The 21,624-nt window shown below is 33.6% G+C and overlaps 1 protein-coding gene across 1 annotated transcript; it reads left to right on the top strand.

The window, feature by feature from the left end:
* The first annotated feature begins 122 nt into the window (after nt 1-122).
* On the top strand, nt 123-20,378 carry LOC136970380 (synaptotagmin-12-like). The gene is made up of 9 exons (XM_067264818.1): nt 123-285; nt 14,593-14,785; nt 15,021-15,234; nt 15,304-15,433; nt 15,496-15,625; nt 16,963-17,181; nt 17,253-17,370; nt 17,439-17,572; nt 18,297-20,378. The coding sequence occupies exons 2-9, from the start codon at nt 14,606-14,608 to the stop codon at nt 18,465-18,467; spliced, it is 1,296 nt and encodes a 431-aa protein (XP_067120919.1). The 5' UTR covers nt 123-285; nt 14,593-14,605; the 3' UTR covers nt 18,468-20,378.
* The last annotated feature ends 1,246 nt before the right edge of the window (nt 20,379-21,624 follow it).

Below are 21,624 nucleotides of genomic sequence, written 5' to 3'. Positions count from 1 at the left end.
TGCCTATGACAACAAGTCGATCGCGACGCATTTTTACGATAAAAAGTACATCTTATGTGCACAAAAGTTGGCCACCCCTGTTCTAGAGTATCAATTAATTCTCCTTTCTACCGTTCTGTCGCGAGGGCGCGCCGATCGATGGCCGAATCGTGGTGTTGTTGGACGGAGGAACACAACGCTCTCGTACTTTACACACACGAACCTCGGTGAAGAGATGCTTCCATTAACTTCACCCTTAACACAGCAGCATCCTCCTCGTCTCACCACTGTACAAGCGTAAAGTCGGTAAGTTTTCGTTTAATAATTTACTAAAATTTATGTAAATTAGGGGAAAACTTTAATGGTTAAATTTCCTCCCACAATAACAACACGGCGAGACCTTAACAGGCTGGTCACGAGATAAAAAAAAAACACTACTAAAGCCGTACGTCACACAACACACACGAGACGTTTGTTACGTCAAAATTGAATTTTAAAATTTTAAATAATGGTTTCTTAATCGTCACGTGATTCGATTAATTTTGGGATTTAATTCTCGTATATTGATCCCATAGTGAACACGAGAAATAAATCTGGCTTATTCATAAAATATTTAAATTTAAAGAAACGTGTCCATTTATTTAAATCAGTTTCGTGTGACGTTACGCGGCCATTTCAAATCGATTATCATCATCGAAAGTGTAATTGATGACTTAAAAATAATCGATCATTTTTATGCTTCATGAATCGATTTATTTAGTGTAATTGATCATTTATTCTTGACAAATCGATTTGTAAAGGATCGTTCACGCACTAGAAAATTGATTTATTAACTTGAAATCGGCTGTTAACATTCTAAAAAATCGATTTTATTAACTAATAAATTGTCAAATTTGCTTAAGCAATCGATTTTTAAGTGTAATTGAAGATTTATTCTTTCTCAAATCGATTTTTCAACGTGCAAAGTTAGTAGTCACGCCGAGTTACACGTTCTGAAATCGTGGAAGTGACAGTTGTTCGGATCTGTTCGTGAAGGGACAATTGATTTATCGTTCGAGAAAATCGATTTTACCGACTGCTAATCGATTAATTACACGATGTCGATTTGAGTAATTGGATTTGTGTACTCGATTGCAACTTTAAAAGCCAGGAAAGTTATCGATCGATTGAGAAAATTCCAATCATTTACGCTTAAAAATCGATTTTTAAGTGCCTAAATTTGATTGTTTATCCTCGAAAATTATAAAAAGATGATATTGCGATGTGTCTGTACGACCGACAATTTGGTATCTAAACGTATAAATTACCAAAACACGCGAAAAAAATTAACTATGAAAATTACTCGTGTTGTAATTGATTATCCTTCTTAATTGATCGCTTTTGATCGATCCCGCCGTAAAATTGCTTCGTTAACGTGTAATTCGCCAATTAAACACGCTTCTGCCGTTATAAATTAATTTATAGCCATCCTTTCGATTAAATTACTGATCGAAAAATAATTTAGTATTTGATTTACACTCTTGTAATTGGTCGTTTATGCTCGAGGAATCGTTTTATTAACTGGTATCCGTTTAACTATGCCTACAAAGTGTGTATCAAAACGTGTAATTGAGCTCTTAAAACTCGATTACACGTTTAAAACTAGAGAATTTGATTGATTACACTCGCAACGTTCATTTGCCGGCGTGTAATTTATCAATGTAACCTGCTTAATCATGTGTTTTCGAAGTTATTTCTTCAAAAACACGCTGTTACACGCAATTGACGATTTTATTCTTGAAAAATACATTTTTCTAGAAGGAAATCAAGCGTAAAATCGATTTCTTAAGCGAAATTAATCATTATCTCTCGTGCGCATAATTGATTATCCGCGAGAAATCGATTACTAAACTGAAATCGATACATAAAATCGATTAATTCAAAGAAATCGATTTTTGATCACGCCAACTTGGTAGAGTCGATGGCTAAAACGTGGCGTGTCCAGTCTTCGTAATTACAAATAGATTTAATAATTATAATAATCGATTATTAATTTATTTAATTCCCTTTCTAATCTGTACAGTACTTAGTGGTCGAGCACTAAGTACAGATTACTCTTGCTTTCAGTTAAAATTCAGGAAGGTGGCTATTTATAGTAACAATAACTGTGTTTACGGCCATCGTATAAATTTATCAGACGTCAGTGCTGCCATCCGAATTATTATTATTATTAAAATAGCATTTATATAAAAATAAAAATAGCAACGTACCGTGAACTGTATTCGGTTAAATTTACCATTTTAATAATATAAAAGAAAATCGATTGGTTGAACATTATTTTTGCTTTACTTTTCCGCCATTTTTCCCTCCGTTTTCTAAAAATAGCGGCTTTTATATTTTTGATTTCTCCATTTGATTACCTTTTTTTTCTGTGTGAGAAATCGATTTCTAATCTGTAATTGAAGAATCCTTTTGCCGCGAAATCGATTTAAAATATGAAAATTACTGAATTTTTAGGGGGAAAAAATCGATTTCTCACCGACTAATCGATTACTTACTCGAAATCGAGTAATCGAGCCTTTTACGCTGCGGAATCGACTTTATAAAATGATAAAGAGAGCAAATTTTTCGGGAGAAATTGGAAACTAATCGAAACCATTTTTGTTGTTTAAACTTCGCTAGACGAGCCGGAAAATTTATGTTTTTCCACCCTGGCGAGCGCTTTGCAATGGCTGAAAAATAGCTCTCTTCTTTCGGCCCGACTCTTAATGACGTCACAAACGTCACTCGAGTGACCTTTTGCATAGTGAAAAATAATCGTTAACGTATATCACGCCCGTTCTTCAATTCTCAAGACGGTCGTACATAAAATACGTAAACTTCTTAACCGTAAAAATATATCATGCTACAATAGTATCGAGGGAATTTCGAAGTGTTGGGAGGGGAAGAGAGCCTCAGTTTATAAGCGTGCAGTCCCTTGCATAACGTGAAAGTCGGGTTATTTTCTCTCGTTTTTTCTTCCATCATCTTACGTCAGCACCAATGCTGCTATAGTAACCGCACAGCTGTTGCAAGTTAGAATGGATTTTTCTTCAGTAAAATTGCTTCCAAACACTATAAAATTGTTGCAGATACAAGATACGAGTGTGACGTTTTGTGAGATCGTCTCTTATCGGGGGGGAAAAGGGTCCTGGAAAAATCCTAGTTTTATCCAAACGATCGCTGCTATAGTAACAAACTCCAGCTGCTGCAGCTTCTAATGTCTAAATCCTTTTCTTTTTCTCCGATAAAATTGCTTCCAACCTGTAAATTTTAACGTTGTGTAGCGTAACAAAAGTGAAATTTCTGTATTATTTTTAAACTGTATTAGCATTTGCTGTGTACTTTAGCAAAGTATGCTTCTGTTTAGTGTCTCGTTTGTACGATTCATTCAATATTTTGCAAGTTTGAGTTGTGAGGCATTAATACTACAGCAGTCGATGCTGCTGTAGTGTTAATGCCTCACAAACTTATAAAATAGGCATTAACAGTAGGCAGATGCTGTTGTAGTGTTAATGCCTAGTGTTATAGTAGTGTAAATAATTAAGGAGTGGGGGTTAACCTTGATTTCTGATGAATGGGAAGAGACTTGAACGGTCTCTTCCAATGTAATGCGTGGGCTGTTATAGTAAAAGAAAGGAAATTAGCAAAATTTGATCAACTTAAATAACAATTTTACAGTTAAATCAAGGATAAAAATCTTGTTACCAATGGAATAAAGCTATTAGAGTAACAAGATCTTAGAAAGTAGTATCAATTTGTAGAATAATAGGGAATTTAAACCTTTCTAAACATATTTCCGATAGAATCTTTGCCACTTTTATGACTAAACCTTATCTAAATTAACCATTTAAATCTATGGTTTATTGTTACTAAGGGGCATTAATCTGTAAGTTCTTACTAATTAATGCCTTTTGATGAATTCTAATTCTCCTCCCTGTTTTCTAATGACGATCAGACACTTGTAATTGTTACTTTGGCAGCAGTCGACTATGAATAAAACATGATCGCTTATTGGATTAATACAGTAATCTTGCGATAAGATAAACCAATTAGGATTGTTAAAAATATATAACTTACGTAGATAGAGATGAACACTACTCTTTCCCTCTGTTCTACGTAACAGAGAAAAATCTGTCGTAAAAATGAATGGGAGGTCATTTTTTTATTTTTGGACTCTGGGCCTTGAAAGGTCGAGAAATGCAAAAAAAAAATTAGGGGGGTTTATGTGGATGTCAGTGTGTGGGGGGCACGAATTTGTTCACCCACTTTGAAGCTTAATAACTCCCGTGTATTGTCGAAAATTTCTGAAATTTTGCAGGGAGGTTTGTGTATTAAGTGGATCGAATCTGTTAAATTTTGGTGGTTAAAGATCAAGGGGATGGAGAGATAGAAAGGGGTCTGATATCATATCTCGAGTAGGGTCGCACTTAATGAAGATTTTACTCGTTATTAGCATTTTACAATTCTTTATAAAACCCGTCCGCTATCCTCAGAATTAAGCTTTTTGAATTTTATAATAAAATCTCGTAACAGATGGCACCACACGCAATTTTAACTGTTTTCCAGAAAAGTTACGCAACTCGTTGCTGGATTTTTAAATCCTTTCGTAGCGTAACGAATGAGTAAAACACTTCTTTAATGACTTTTCTAGTTAACGGGTATAATATCGATGCTGCTATAGTAACACCAGGCACAGGAATCAAAAAGAAACTTCCAGCACTTTCAAGAGAAATATCGAATTTTCTGAGTTATTTACTAAAATTAACAATTAACGTCAATGTTACTATAGTAACAATGTTAGTTTCTCAAATGTCCTGGTGTGTGTCTACGTAAAATTCTTCAATGAATTGATGTAGGTGTTACAGAAGGAGGATGTCACTCGTAATCCAATTGGAACACGTGGAAACTCATTCAGACAGCTAATTTGTATGTAATACGATAGTTTTTCATTGGAGCAAGACGATTTTCTTTCTTGTGTTAGCGAAAATGCGTACTACAACGTCATCTTGCAGGTAGAAGAGCTTGCTCCTTCCATGCTGTTACTATAGAAGTTTAGCAGGACGTGCGTAATTCGATCTCGTGATGGAAGGAAAGGGAATTGGGTCAACCTTACGAGGATCACCATCCGTCAAGAAGAGAATAAACGATAGAAATATATGGATTTTCCGCATCAGTTTATGAAGCCGACCATGCTTAAAATTAAACTGGCAGCTGCATTTACTAATTTTAAATGCGGAAATCATTTTTTCTCCTTCGGAAAAAATTAATTTTTAATACTTCTTATAAATTCCGTCTTGATTGATTGAATTTTTATTAATAATTTATAAATTTTCGAAATTGTTTCGCTCTTAAAACGGTTGTTAATTTGATTGACGTGTGGAAACGAAATTGACGAGTTTTTTTAAACGAAATCGATTTGATTGGTTATCGATTTCGAATTTGAATTCGAAAAACCAATCAGATTCGAAATAAGTCGTTACGTAACTTAATTTTCGTAAAATCGTCCAATAAGGTTGCTTTCCTGATTTAAAGCTTGTCGCCGATCGGATAATTTAAAATATCTTCGAAAAAATCGGTTATTTCTTAGGAAAAATTGAATAATTTGAGAAAAAAACGTGCTTGAATATTTTAATGGCAAAAATAAATGATAATCCGATCGGTATAAAATCACATTGCCGTGTACTTAATTTAAATTCAAATTCGAAATCGATAACCAATCAGATTCGAAATAAGTCGTTACGTATGCGAATTTTCGTAAAATCGTCCAATAAACTGTTTTTGATGATCTCGAGCTTATTTTAAATTATCCAATCGACGATATCTTGGGAGAAATCGATTATTAACTTGGAAAAATCTATTAATTCGAGCGATTAAACATGAAATCTTAACGTACCGTGCTTGAATAGTTTTGAAGGCTAAACTAAAGGAAAATCCGATTAGTGTGGGTTTAATCTTTTACGCGATAGGATTAACTTAATCTTTCGCTAAACTTCAAGTCTTTTGTGCATGCTTAAAACGTTGAAATTTTTGATAAAAGTTAACCTTAGAAGAATTGAAAACTCTTGAAAGTCACATCCTCGGATTTAACGAAGAAAAGTTAAAAGTATTCAGTATAAGATGAAAGCATTCGCTGCCGTAGCTAACGTCTGTTTCGTACGCATAATCAGTCAAACGGTCGTGTGATTTAACCGGAAATGATAGTGTTCGGGTCACGTGATATGCTTCCTAATTTACACGTTCACAACTGTTCGATAAATCTCAATTATCGTGATCGAACCCGCAAATTTCTGTTCACGCGGAATTAGATTAATTCGCAGGTAAGTTGCATGCAAATTTTGGTGGTTATTTCGAGCATACGCCTCTCCAGCTGCAAAAGAAATATAAAACTTTGGATTTTTTTAAAGACAGCCACCATGACAGTTTAAGCAAGGAAACAAAGCTTGATTCTTTTTTACTTTACAAGATTGGGTTTATTTGTGGCATTTCAAAGCGGAGAGCCTATAGAAAATCATAAAATTGCCTTTCTTAATCCCAATAAGAATCACTGTTGATCACTGCATCTCGATACTGAAAACAAAAGATGAAAGGATCATGCCACTTTATCTTACTTCTCTTATCGCTGTACAAAGGAACTTTGACTTGTTCTGTAGGAGGATTTTATGAGGATTCTTAAACTTTGATACATTCATAAAATTGGTTTCTTGAAACAATCTGAGAAGGAAACCACCATTGTCTGGGCGCCATGACAGTCAGACATTACTGGTAGGATTTTTAGGGGCTTATTATAGATTATGTAATAGCTCATAACGTTAATAAAAGCAGGCCAATATGATAAAAATTCGGAACAGTTATAAATAATTTATTGTTTATTATGTTTCGCTCCACAGTACGAGTCTGTATCGTACAGCACACAGTAGCGCATTATTCAGTGGCGTAGCGAGGGGGTGCAAGGGGGTCGGTCTATCATGCACCTGGCGCCACTCGCAGAGGGGTGCCCAAGTGGTCTCCAAGACAAACTGTTTCTGGAGAGGAGAGAGGGGGCGCCAATAAAGTGTCGTGCCCCGGGCGCCAGTTATGTTCGCTACGCCACTGGCGTTATTGCTTCATGGAGCCAGGGCAAAGTTGAATTAGGGAGCCCCATATGCGGTGATGACTTCGCACATTTTTCTTCGAGGGAAATATTTTCTTATAAAAGATTGTTTGGGCTCCCCGTTGGCGCAATTGCCCTTTTCGTCCTTAGAGTAGGAACACACATTTAACTTGAATTATAGTAAGCAACTTCTTGCTGAGCGCTATGACAGGTTGAAGCCGAAGGTTTGTGTAGATCTTTTCATAAATTTACAAGAACGGAAATGGTTTGCTTAGGTTTTTTTTTTGAGTTAGAATATAACAATTGGAATATTGGTCAGATTATCTTGGTACGAGTCTTGTATATGCTAAATGAGAAAACTCGATCACGAAAATGATATAAATCTGATGCTGAGTGACGATTGTGTGACTCGATATGCAAATTTTCTTGCACCGCACATTCACGCAACCATAATTACAATCCGGAGAGATCGTGTTATGTAAAGATGAAGTTAAAAATATCTGGATATGTAGGGAAATAGTTTCTCCCCGTGCAATTATATCGGTAATAGAGCAATTATGCAAATTTGTTACGGGATAAAAAAATTTTTTTATTAAATAAATTGCGTTAAATTAAAGTATGATCGGTTGGGAGTAGGTTAATTATTTTGACTTTTTCGAAGGATTTTTTCCGTTCTTACGGTGGAATTTTACTTAAATCAACTTCTAGGTTACTTAATATATATTTATATACTGAAGTGTACGTATTTTGAAGCGAATTAATGGGTTGAAAATGCATAAATTCGACGTAACTCGTAATTATTCATTTTTCAACTAATTTATTAACTAATTTACATATTTCTAAGAAACTTTTCTGTGTACGGTTGTTTGATTAAGATAAAATAGATGGATGTGTAAAATATTTAAATGAAAAAGAAATAAACGGCTTTAAATATATGCGCGCATCATTTGATAGTAGGACTTCATTATTCTTCATGCACCGCTTCAATCTCATTGATTTTCTATTGAATTTCCTACGCTATCTGCAAGTAATTTTTCGTATCGATCCCATAAATTTTGCTCTGACTGCTTTACAACGTCGTTAAGCAATTTTTATTAAAGTTTTGTTTATTTTATTATTTTGCGGTGGCATTATTATTATTATTATTACATTTTACATTTTCGGGAGTTTTATTGGTTTAATACAATGTATAATCAGAAAAAATATCGATTTTCCTGCAACTAGAGTGTGCATCCGGATTTATGGCATCGGGTCACAATATGCTTTTGTTATTGTTTCTGCAGCGGTATTGGCAGAAAATTTATGCAATTAGTTATGCTCCCGTGATACCAAATACCAAATTGCATCCTTCAGATATATTTTAAGCTCTAAAACTACGTTAAAAGTCCAGTTTGTCTATTGCATTTCTATACATCACGAATATATACATATATATAATGATGTACTGTATAGTACAGTACGTGACTGTCTTGCGAAATTCAATAAAGGAAAATGTCACGTTCGTAAAGATCTTTAATTCAAACTCGTAGAATGCCTGCCCAGTCAGAAAATTACTTTACTATAAAAATATTAGTTGAACGGAAGTAACCATTATTTATCGCCGCAGAATTCGTGTAGAAGTAACTTTAAAATGCCAGTTTGAAATTCAAAATATCTTTCCTCCAATAATTCGTGCCGTTTAATACACGTCACGATCTCGTTTTTTGAATGCAGCCAATAATCTTCCGACCTGCAAATTACGTAAAATATCTTTTAACCAATAGAATTAGATTCGTTGCGAAATGTAAGCGTAATGCATATTTCATTCCATGAAATTTTAAAATTATTTCTTTAAAATTGAGGGGGGAAAAATACTTTCTAAATTAAGTTACGTAAAAGATTTATTATAAAAATACATTTCTTTAAAATAATGATAACTTTTAGTTCCAGAAAAAATAATTGTAGATGTCGCTAGTTTGAAAAAAACATTTATCCAATAAAATTTAAATTATAAAACGTAAGCGCTGTATTAGCCAATAAAACATTACTGATTAACCAATTTAAATTTAAAATTCAAAATTTTAGCCAATAAGATCAAACTGTAATTTGAATTCTATTATGTCTAAAGTATTTGTCAATAAAATGCAATATTTTAAATGAAGCCTGTATTTATGTAACTCTTTGATATTTATTTAAATTTTTATGGTTTTGTTATGATAAACTTTAAATTTTAAATATTATTTATAAAATAAAAATATCGTCAGAATAATTTATGAGTGGTTCATGTTACCGTATAAGAATTTCTTCGTGTACTTTGTTTGTGTTGTAGTCGTAGTACATGGCTATAAAAGTTATATAACGAAGATATAATTTATGAATAAAGTATACATAATTTAGTAAATTTTTACTACACATTGTCTGAAAAGTCTCACTTTTTGCAAACAATTAAAAATTTGTGTGTAAATTTTTTAAATAATAACCATAGGTTAATGCTGCTATAATATTAATTAAACCTTAAAAACTAATTCTTAACATCATAATAATTAAAATGAATAATTTACAGCATGGTTTTACGCTTCATAAAATTTAAAAACAAATTGACCAATTAAACTGCTGGAATTCAAAAATCGCATTAGCTATTAACCAATAGCACGTTGTAGATTTGAATTTTTGAAATTAATTGACCTATCGGGTTTGGTTATTTGATGCCGTAGTAAATGATTAGAAAACACGAAAATCTTTGAAAAACATGCGATAAATCACGCTTTATTGTCGCGATAATAAAGCAAAATTTTAATTAATGAGATCGCCAGGTCATTAGTTTGATAAATCGAGTTGATAGGGAGATGTCAGTCAAAATAAACGTTGGAAGTGGGGGTTAGAATAATTGAGAGTAAATACTGTTATGTAATGTTTAAGTCACATATCAAACGAGAAATGCTTTGAAACAATGGCTTGATTTAATTAATTTAGTTCGTCTTTTTAGTATGATTAAAATCCTGTTTCTAATGTTTCTAGTGTAAAAGAACATTAAAAAAAAAATATCGTTCAATTTGGCAACACTCGAAAGTGTAGAAAGTTTCTTTGGAGTAATTCCATCATTAAATTCCTTTTTCTCTTTCATTAAAGAGCAGAATAAGAAGCAAAAGTTATTTTAATTAGGATAGATAGAAAATCAGCTTATTAAACTGCGCCTTTCGTAGATTAATTATTATTATTATTATTATTTGCAATAAAAACTCATCAAGGAAAATTTAAGCCAATTATAGTATTATAATAAGAAAAGAATTAAGTTTTCTTGACGTCATCAGCTACGGAAATGTATGCAAATTGAAGAAAGTTTGTGCTGTTTATATAAGATTTATTTTAAATTTATTTGTCACCTAAAGGTCGTGCGATTTTCTTAAAAATGTTAATTTCTACACGTTCCTTCTGTCACAAAACAGATAAAATACCGGTAAATGCATTTTCGCCCACCGTTTCCGTTCGACGTGTTGTAATTTTCTCTAAATGCAATCTCGTGCCAATTGTTTTAGAAATTTAACTTTATATCAAATTTAGTTAAATTAGCTTTTGTTTCCCCCCTAAATCGATTGACCAAACTCCCTACATACGTTCTTCCGTCTTGTAATAAATAGAATTTAAAATTAACCAATAAGCTAATAATTAATGTATGAGATGTCGCAATTTAAATCTAACCAATGACGTTTTACTTTAGTAATTTTAAATGTTCGAATTTTTCTTTCGCAGTTATTTGTTGTTTTATGACAGTTTGGGAATTCTTCCTGTTAAAAAAAATAATAAAAATGATGCTGTGAAAAAATAATTTGATGTCTGGGAATTCCCTATTATCAGTTATGATATCGTATAAAATACTTTCTGATGTCATCACCAAATGACAGAATAATTTAATTAAATATCTTTAATTATTTACGACTTTAAATAAGCATTTTTTTAAATTTAATTTTTATTAAAATTCACTTCATTAAAAAAAGTAATAAAATATTCAAAATTATTCGTTAAGCTCCGCGAGGGGGAGAAAGAAGAAATACTCAATTAGTTTTTCTATTGATTGATTTGAATTTAAAATTAAGTGACGTTATTTAAAATATATCCAATAAGCTGCCGATATATTATTACGAAATAAAATTTTTAACTTTTCAAATTAGCCAATAAACTTGACTTGTTTTAAATTTTGAATAATAATCGTTTCGTATTGGATAACACAGAAACGAAATTGATCATTTTATTTAATATATATTTATCGATTTCAAACACGTATTATTCGCCTCTTTTTTTTCTGTAATTGAAGCTTTGTATAATACTAAAGCGATTATTTTCGAATTTAATTAAAGTAAAAAGAAGAAAAACTTGTCAAAAAGAAAAATTGGACTGTATTTGTGTATTTGTGCAGAAAACACTTTAAAAGATCTTCAAAAATCAATATTTGGTGAGAAACGACACGTGACTGTGTCGTACCAATTCAACCTTATCGTACACAATGACCTATTTTTATAATATCAATATTTCTTATTTTACCGCCAAAGTATCCATTAAAATCTAGATAAAAACAACGATTTATATACTCTGTAAGCCTTTATCATTTATTAAAACTGTAGTAAACGTCCGGCATTATTCTAGGACCGTCCCTTACATCATCTCGCACATCCGGATGTGCTTTCAGTGCTTTTATATTTTCCTACCCCCTGTTCTTAAAGTGATTTTTGATGAGTTTCTTTACTATCTTCTGTTTACCAGTATTATCGAGTAGTAAAATTCCCATTTGGCTTCTTCACATATTACAAAACTCGAAGGATTTTCCTTTCTCTTTATGTCCCTAGAGGGGCAGCTACAAATAAATTTTTTAAATGGATCGTGCTGGGAGTTAAATTAATTTTTAAATACCCCAGAGATGGTTAGTTTGTTAAAATCTTTACACCTGACACGGTAGGAGGTAATTTCGTTTGACACGTATCCATTACAGTGAGTACTCACTTAGCAAATATTTCTTGTAAATATTTGACGAGATGTGTCTATGTGTGTTTGGTTGAAATTATCCACCTTATTCTCATCGATTTCCTTGCTTTCATCAGCTGAGAATACATCTACTATACAGTTTACGGTGAATGGGTTGATAAATTATCAAAGTTGACTGACCTATTCGTGGCCTCATCTGCTTGGCACCTGACGAGTTTATGTAATTTCACTCCGTAATTAAAGCTTGTACACAAAAGTGCATCCCATTAGCTAGCTTATACATTCAGAAAACTATACCAATGCACCTAATTACTATATTTGTTTACGTTCGTTTGAAAAGCCTGAGGATAACAATTGTTCTCATCACGAAACGTAACTCGATTCGACTTTCTCTTGACCATTTGTAAACATTAGTAAACTTTCTTTGAGAGTTACTTTTCGTTTTTCAAACCCACCTTTTTACTCTACAAATCGTTAAACTGATGATAAATTTCGAGTAATGTAGTTATAAGCGTTACATGTAAAGTATATAACAAAACTATTCCGTATGATGGAAATTTTTATACTTCACGTAACAAAATGGCCGCCATCGTGTGAAGCGAAGCATTTTTAAACCAGGTATTTCTGATAACGTATGCACATAAGTCAAAATTTCAATATAGAAGTAATAAGAACATTCACCACTGGTCATTTTCCTTCAGAAAATTGCCCTTAAGCATACTTGTATACAATAGAAAAAACTTTTCTGACAGAAGGTAGAGTGTAAACTGTATTAGAGACGTTAAAAATGGTTGCGGATAACGATTCTTCCAGGTTTTATCGGCTTAGCCGCCATCACCTCGCGATCTACAATAAAAATCCTATTATCTTAGCAACTGCCAGACTTACAAATAAAATTATTAATGTCGAGTGACAAGTAAAAACGTTTCCAGTAAACTTACAGTCCACTATTTTTTATTGTACGCATATAGTCTGCATGTATATTAAATATCACATGCCATTAACACGCTTCTGACGTTCTAGATTAGCTCAGGAACCTTGAGAGAGCAGATTTTATGAACATCCTGCTTAAATTTTAAAATTTAAATGCCACGTTCTATTAACACGCTTAGAACCACTAGGACCTTACAGACAGAACTTTGCAAGTTCAAGAACAAGTTTTGTGAACGTTCTTCATTACGGAATTGTTCGTATTTGCTGTACTTCTGAAAGCAGCTCATATCACAGCCAAAATACATTGTTAAAGCTTTATTACGTCTGTTTTGTGCTCGTTATATTAACACAGTATAGTATAGAACAGCGAAAAATAGACAAAAGTCGAACACAACAGCCAACGGCCAGCGCTCTCATAAGCGGGCGGTTGAGAGCTCTGTATTTGTTTTATAACAAACTCTGGATATATATATATATATATATATATATATAATATATATATTGCGTGACGAACGACAATAAACAAAAGAAAACAATCCTCAAAAACTTTTTCGAAATAAAAATTTGCTTCGGTTACCCAACACGCAATTTTACTAACAAGTTTTAACGAAATGCCACAAACAGCTTCAATCTATCTGTTTTTTAAAAATATTTTAATAAGTGTTGCCAACCTTGGGTAGATATTTTCGTGGTATTAAATAATGTAAATTGGGTTACGCGTAAATATTTTATGTTGGAGGGGGAAAACCGCAGCCTTTCGTAAGAGGTTATAAAAGAAACCTCATAATTGAAAAGAAAATGGCGAAAAAAATTCTTTATTGCGCTCATTGTCGTGCTGTATTGCGTTTACCAAATGACGTTGGTGTTACCCTGGTAACGTTAGGAGTGATGCGGACGTCACTACGGTAACCGAATTTGAACCGTTAGATAAATAAATTTGCAGTTTTATGTTGTTATAAACAAATTTTTTATTATTATTTTTTTAATGATCGATTTCGAAGTGGTTAAAATTTTACCGGTGTTACGCTTTGTCGATCGAATTGTTTTAAAATGACTTACTAATTCCCCGCTGCGCGTCGAACGTGTCATATCTTATCATCCAGAAAATTGCTTATTAAAAATGAATTTTTTTCTAATTTCTTCTGGCAACACTGATTCAAAAAAGCAGACTAACTTTTTAAATGTACTGCCACCTCGAATATTTTTTGAATTCTCGAATAAGATAACAAAATTTTACAAAACTAAATCGTATTGAAATTCAACGTTTTTGTCTACTCAGTCGCAATATTTCTGATAAAAAATTATTCTATAATTTCTCCATTTATCACTTAAAATTACCCTTGAATAATAAACAAACTTGAAAGGATGGCAACACTAAGTTTCCTGCTAATTTTTAAAGCCTTAAGAAATGAAATGTGACGTCATAGACGTCGTAATAATAATTTGATAGATCGATTGCTTTGAAATGACTATATCAAAGAGCGTCTTTTTAAATTCAAATCATCCAATCGAGAGCCTAGTTTTTCAGCCTTTGTTGCCTGTTCGCTTATGTGGTTATTTTTAGATGAATAGGAGAAAAATGTATACACTAAAGACAGTGTATTTCGTTTCAGATAACAAATCGAGATGCAGGACTGGGCCGTGGCTGCCACGCTGCTGGCCGTCAGCATCGTGATAACCGCCGTGTTGATCGCTCTGTGTCGTCATCTAGGAGGTCGACCGTGGATCGTGGCCTGGTTGACAGGTGACAAAGAAGAGAAAGCGCAGTTGGCGAAGAGCGATCAGAATTCTCTAAACGGATACGTGGTAAGTATGGACAGCAAAATCGCTATAATTATGAGATTTTCACCGTTCCCGAAACTTAACGCAACGATAGCCATGATTACTTCAACATGGCGTTGTAATAAGTTTCCAGTACGATCTGCGATGACGTAAATTTTCCATCGTTCATCGCAATCGTATCAAGTGTAAACCCTGACTCTTCCGATCAATATTCTTTATCCTTGTGTCAAAAACTAGTGACATTCAATCCCAATTTCAGGTCAACTCGGGTTGCACAGTTTCGTTAGACGGTCACGATCATTACAGAAATGAGATCTCCAACACGCCTCCCAAACAGGAGACGCCATTATCCACCACCCAAACGACAGTTACACCACTAACGAGACAATGGTCGTGGGATAACGAGAAGGTGAGAGATACTCCAAGCATGGACAGAAGATTCAGCCTTGACCTCGATCTGCAAGACTTGTTAGGTAAGACGATACCGAAAACAAGGGTTACGATGTTACCTGCAAAACTTTAAATTTATTAATCTTTTCTAGGCGATGGTTACCCTTCTAGACTCAGAAGGGCCATGTCTTGCGATAGCGTCAGTTCGGACACGTCAGTGGTTCTGGATGCGCTGGATTCTCCCGAACATTTTGGAGAACTGGAGGTGGTTCTCCAATACAGGTACGCGTCATCCTCGCTTACTTCGCTGCCACTGTTGTGGTGCTTATCGGTTATACTTGCAGTGAAAGTGAAGAATTACTGGTCAACGTTCGACAAGCAAAAGAACTCGTGGTTCCAGACCCTAATTTACCAGTCAACAGTTACGTTCGAGTATGTTTGATGCCTAATCAATCCGTCAGCATGCAAACACGGGTAAGTGTATGGCACAGTTCTATATTTGTCGCCCTTTAAAGAATATTTCACCTTCCAGTGACCCATTCTGCAACGTGTCATCAAGCTAGGCGCGATCTATAATTGGCACACCAGTCGACATTTCACGTATCATCGTTACACATCCATAATTAATGGAAAACCCCGCGTGGAAGTAGGACGTAAAGTTTGACTTCCTCTTAACATTTCCAATATATATATTTTTTTGTTTGTTTTCTTCCTTCGGGTTTTCCTTTTCTAGTGGATGTAGAATTGGACAGATATTAACTGCATGGAGTATTTTTATTAGTTGCTTTCCAATTTGCTCTTAAGTGTGTGTCTTCAGACTGAATTAGCGATAATTTCATCCAATTCTTCCGTTGCTTAGAGAGAAATGTACAGGAAAGCAATTCGATCTCTGGCATTGGGCCAGCAAGATAGAAAAAACAAAAGAGATTAGGTAGATGTAATGCTTGGCTTCCGAATTATCCACTCTAATTCTTTTTTTTTTCTAATTTGCTGGTTTTACCATTCTGAAGATTTGCTTGTTTAGAGTACTTTCTTAACGGTTAGTTTGCTTCCTGATGAACAATCTAAGCGTAAATTCGTACACAGATAACTCGATAATCACACGAGATTTCCTACTTTTCTCGTTAGTTTATGGTTTAAGTTTTCCACGTATGTGGAAGTTTGATGGATTCCTTTGTCATTGTTAGGAAGACACACCTCTGACCTACTTACTCTAATCCACAGAACTGCTTTTGTTTGTGAAAAATCACTTTACGGTGTGTTGTCTTACCAATATGCTATATATATACCCTCTGCTGTGGGGGAATGCTTAACTGTAATTTATTACAGATGGACATTACTCACTCAAGCTGGCCAATCCAGCAAATCCAAACTTTGTGCTGATTAAATGAACAGAAGCAGCAAGGTATCCTCCTTCTGATTAGTAGGAGAGGATAACTTGCTATTTCTGTCCGTTTAATCAGAATGAAGTAACAAGGTACCCCTCTCCTGCTATTTGGACATCCCCTTTCATTTCAAATCAATGTCTTCAGAATTATTCGGGTCAAACCACTCGCGGAAATCTTGGATACTTCTTGGCACTCGGCTGACCGGATCATCACTCACCGAGATTAGTCGAAGCCCCATTATATAGCAGGTGGTGTGCTGGTGTCTGACATCAGATCAATCAAAACTAAATCACTTTGGTTATTTCTACACTAGCTTAATGCTATGAAAAATTATGAAATGAGAACGTTAATGTCAAATATTTGCATACATTTACATAATACTTCCATTTCTCTGTAAATGGTTTTCTTGTTTGTCAAATTCAGGTGCAGATAAACACTCGTAATCCTGTATATAACGAAAAATTTCTGTTTGGTGTGAAAGAAGGAGAGTTGCATAACCATTCTGTAGTTTTTTATGTATACATCTGCGATAAATATTCCAATACTTTGCTGGGAGAGTGCGAGATTAAGCTGGTGGATCACCACGAAATTGGCTTCCGACAGCCGTACAGTGCAAGGCTGACCATTGTGGACTCAAATCAGGTAAATGAAATTTTATCTCGTGCACTCCCAAATTTCCTTCTTTTCTGATACTTCTGTCTGTGATCTTACAGGTAAATGCCTTGGGAGATCTCATGTTCTCGCTTAGTTACTTACCTACAGCAGAACGTTTAACAGTTGTGATCGTGAAAGCTAGAAATGTTCAATGGACTGAAAATAACAGACATAAAGGTAATAGATTGTTCAAACTGTTCCAGTATGATTTATTGATGCAATTTAATATTATTCTATTCTTGCAGAGATGTTTATCAAAGTGTACCTGCTACAGAATGAAAAGAAGATAAGTAAGAAGAAGACATCTTTGAAAAAGGATGACGATAACCCAGTTTTCAACGAGGCCATGATATTTTCTGTTCCCTCTTCTGAATTACAGGTGATTATATAAGCTAGGCTATTATATCAGCAATACAGAAATGTAAGTCCTACACTATCCTCGGAAAAATGAATAGGAGGAGATGGAGAGCTCTCTACCTCCATCTTCACTTTGGTTTGTATTGCTTAATCTGCACCAAGTAACTGGTATAGAGTATAAATGAGGTAGTTGGGACCTTATCAGAGCTGTACAAAATGCCCATAGGAGTAAAAAAATTCAAAGGAATCAATGGTCTACATATGATCATTTCTGAGTTATAGCCACCCCCAGAATCAGCCTATATGGAATTTTGAAGACCCTCAAAAATGAGGTAAAATTTAAAAGTGAAAAAATCTGGAACTATTTCTCAAAGCTAAAACAGGTGACTTTTAGATTTGTTATCTCTAGTAAAATGGAAAAGCTTGTAAGCATAAGAAATGCCATTGCAGTTGCACTGCATGCTCCATTAAATCTTGCATGTTTAAAAAGCAGCCCAGTCGAGATATTCTCTCTCTCTCCTAGGGCACAATTAGAGATATGGTTCCTATTTTTGGTCACCCAGGAGTCCAAACTCCTCATTCAGCACCAAAATTTTACCCTGGTATAGTATATATAGCCAGTACAACAATAATTAGAAGCATAAAATAGCTTTACACTAATAAAGACTACCAAGTGTTGTAGAACCTCCATTTCTTTACTATTCAAATCTACTTGCAGTTTCTTAAAATTTTCACTCTTTTTGCAGAATATCCAGTTACGTCTATCCGTAGTGGAACACTTTGGCCAGGGCAAGTCGGCTTCCATCGGTCACATATTTGTGGGATCGCAATGTACGGGCAAGTCGCTGATGCACTGGAACCAGATGATGTCCTCCCTTCGAAAGCCAGTAGCGCTCTGGCATCCCATTAGAAAGTGAAAAAAATAAACCTGTCTCAAGAACTCGACATTAAAAAATATATTAGCATATCAAAAAAAAAAAAAAATTGAAATTTTTATTACAGATTCCATCTGGATCATTTCCTTCGATCACACTTTTTTGATATTATTCTATTCTTAACACGTCATGCAGATACTTTTATATTTTATAAACTGACTTTTATGGTAACATAGGAACTAAACACTATTACAAGAATAGAATTTTCAATCAGAATTAAGTTATACTTAGAGAAAACATAAAAAGGAACTGTCTAATACGTTTGTAATTAAAAATTTGTTACCATTTTTATGATGTTTTACATATATCATTCACAGTTTGTAGAAATTTCAAACCATCGTGGAATGAATCATATCGTTCGATATATATGCAAATGTTTCGTGTATTAGAGACTATTTATACGAACGATATGCAGAGTACGTTTATTTAACGGACAATAAGTAAGATCACTTACCGATCTACCTATATATATATACATGTATATGTCATTGTTTCAATATTTAAAATTAGAGAAATATATAGAGATGTTATTCGTTATACAGAGGGACCAGAAGTCGCCTCCTTAGAATTAGCAATGTAGCTTGATTCTTCGACCGTTGTTTCGTTCGGTTCACTATGGCAGGTTTCGTATCGTCGATAAGCAAATAGTTGTGAGACGTGAAAGCCGGTAGTCCGTAGCGACATTTGTGGTTAATCTGCAACTAGTTACTGGAATACGTCATGTTGTAAATTTGTTTATATCACTGTTAAATTACGTATACATGAAATTTTATTTTATATATATATATTATGCTTATAACAGATATGTTTCTTAACGATTTCCACTCCCATTAACTAACTAATGCTCATAAATTTTGGAGTGGAAAGGAATATTCACGAGGCATACACACACTGGTTTTATTTTTGCGGCAATGCAAAGTTAACAACAGAGAAGCAGAGATAAAAATGCCAAGTTTTACAAAGTGGTTATACAAATTTCTAACACATATCTTCCAATTCTTGTTAACCTTTTAGCATATTTGTAAGTATTAGAAAATGAATTTTGAAAAAGTTGATTGCTCAAAATTGATCGGTAATTCGATTTACAGTGAGATAGGGCTGCAGAAAAGAGAAAAATCTCTTTGTATATATATAGTTTATGTTCATAAAACATCTACAGATGCAAATTTTACATATCGTTGCACGATTAAAACGAGAATAAGATATATTTAAAAAGCACCGCAACTTCAAGAAATCATTATCACATTAGCATTCTTATGCAGAATACCGTCAAAGGGTGGTATATTTTATTTTTCTTCCACACACAACTAAATTGAAATCAAATCTACATATCAAAATTTATCAGAATATTCATATTTCCTCTCCAAAGTACAACTACAAACTATGTGATATCACCTTTAATGGTATCGACAAAGCTACGTGCAAGGAACATGATTTGCTAGGGGAGTTATTCTATGTTTTGTTAGTTTATTGCATTTTGTCGTGAAATTTTAACGTAACCGCATAAATTTCTTTTGTTATTGAACCTGTATTGAGTTACTTAGACTGTGTTTTCTTATATATTTATGTACGATGTTCCATTTGAAATGTAACAACAAAAAGTGAGACTGTACAGCTTAAAGGCTTTGTGATCTATTTGTCAACTGTAATTGCACATATCAACTACTAATCTTCCGCAGCTGGTGCGCAAACATTGTTATGTCTTAAAAATAATTTATGCCTATTGTTTTTCCCAAATGAAATGAGCAATAAAACAATTTAAGTTATTGCGAGAAGCAACCTGTTGACCTTTGAAATGTTTTATTTAGCAATTACAATTATAAAAGTGTAAATGAAATGTGTAATTATGCTTCTGGCTAAGAAAATAAAATTTTTAAAGTGTTTTGTCTGTAACCATTAGCACGCCAGTTTTAAATAAGGCATGTAAACATACACGCAAGCATTTTTACATTATATATTTGTACAACTTGCTCATTACACAATGACGGTATAAAAAACATTACTCAACGAGAATCTAAATGGTCCTCTGCATCGATGGAAAGTTGTGTGACGATAACATCTACAATAGAAAATAACTCGTAAAGAATTTCGGTCACAAGGCAAGCAATTTATTAATTAAAACGTGGCAAATTAGAAAGTATAAAGTTCTTACCTCCTACTATACATAGATTCCGACCCATAGTAAAAGAAACAGTATACCGAATCCCAGAAAAACGGCAGCCACCAGAGAAATTAGCAGTTCCTTAAAGAGATCTCTGGTGAATTTTGTTGACGTAACTTCGTAACTAGAGAATCCGTTAAGTTTAATTAACTGAAATATGTTTATTTTTCTTGTTTTACATAGATTAGAATATACCCATTACATACTACCAATATTTACATGTAGACAAAACTTCATATTTGGAGCTTTTGAATAGTAAACTGGATAAGTTAAGCAAGTGTTATAATTTTGTATCCCATTCAAGGCTTTACTTTATCTAGAATTTCTAAAATTCAATAAAAAAATTATATCAAATACTTTAAATTTGATGCTACAATGACCAATATTTCAAGAAGAGAAAATAGGCAAATACAGTAGAGCATCAATCAACCGAAAGCATTCCAGTCGGACTGTGTCGTGTTTTTGATACTAGATTAACTTCTAAAGTATAATTTTTAACAATACAATACCCACGATTATTATTATAAAAATTTTCATTAGGCTTAACATTAACAAAAATTCAACATGGAATATAATAATATACTATATTAATAATGTATTTTTTCGCACATAATCAGTTATCCGAACAATAAGAATTCCCAATCGATTCGCATAATCGATGATCTACTGTATAGTCAAGTAGCTTTACGTGAAGGTGGTTCCACAAATTTGATATTTGCTGATTACTGAATAATTGCTTTTTGCCAAAGTGTTTGTGTTTGTTGTGGTAAGCATATATGTATATTTTTATTCTTAACAATTTCCACTCCTATTATCTAATTGATGCTTATAAATTTTGGAGTGGAAAAGAATATTCACAAGGCATACACACACTGCTTTTATTTTTGTGGCGATGCAAAGTTAACAACAGATACTCGGTACATATAATATGGTCGTTTGGCAAGTATCGGTTCGCCAGGAAAATTACAAACATTTGTC

The sequence above is a fragment of the Centruroides vittatus genome, unplaced genomic scaffold (assembly GCF_030686945.1).
Source record: "Centruroides vittatus isolate TY-2023 unplaced genomic scaffold, ASM3068694v2 contig_193, whole genome shotgun sequence".
In the NCBI taxonomy this organism is placed as follows: domain Eukaryota; kingdom Metazoa; phylum Arthropoda; class Arachnida; order Scorpiones; family Buthidae; genus Centruroides; species Centruroides vittatus.
This window is presented reverse-complemented; position numbering and strand designations above follow the sequence as displayed.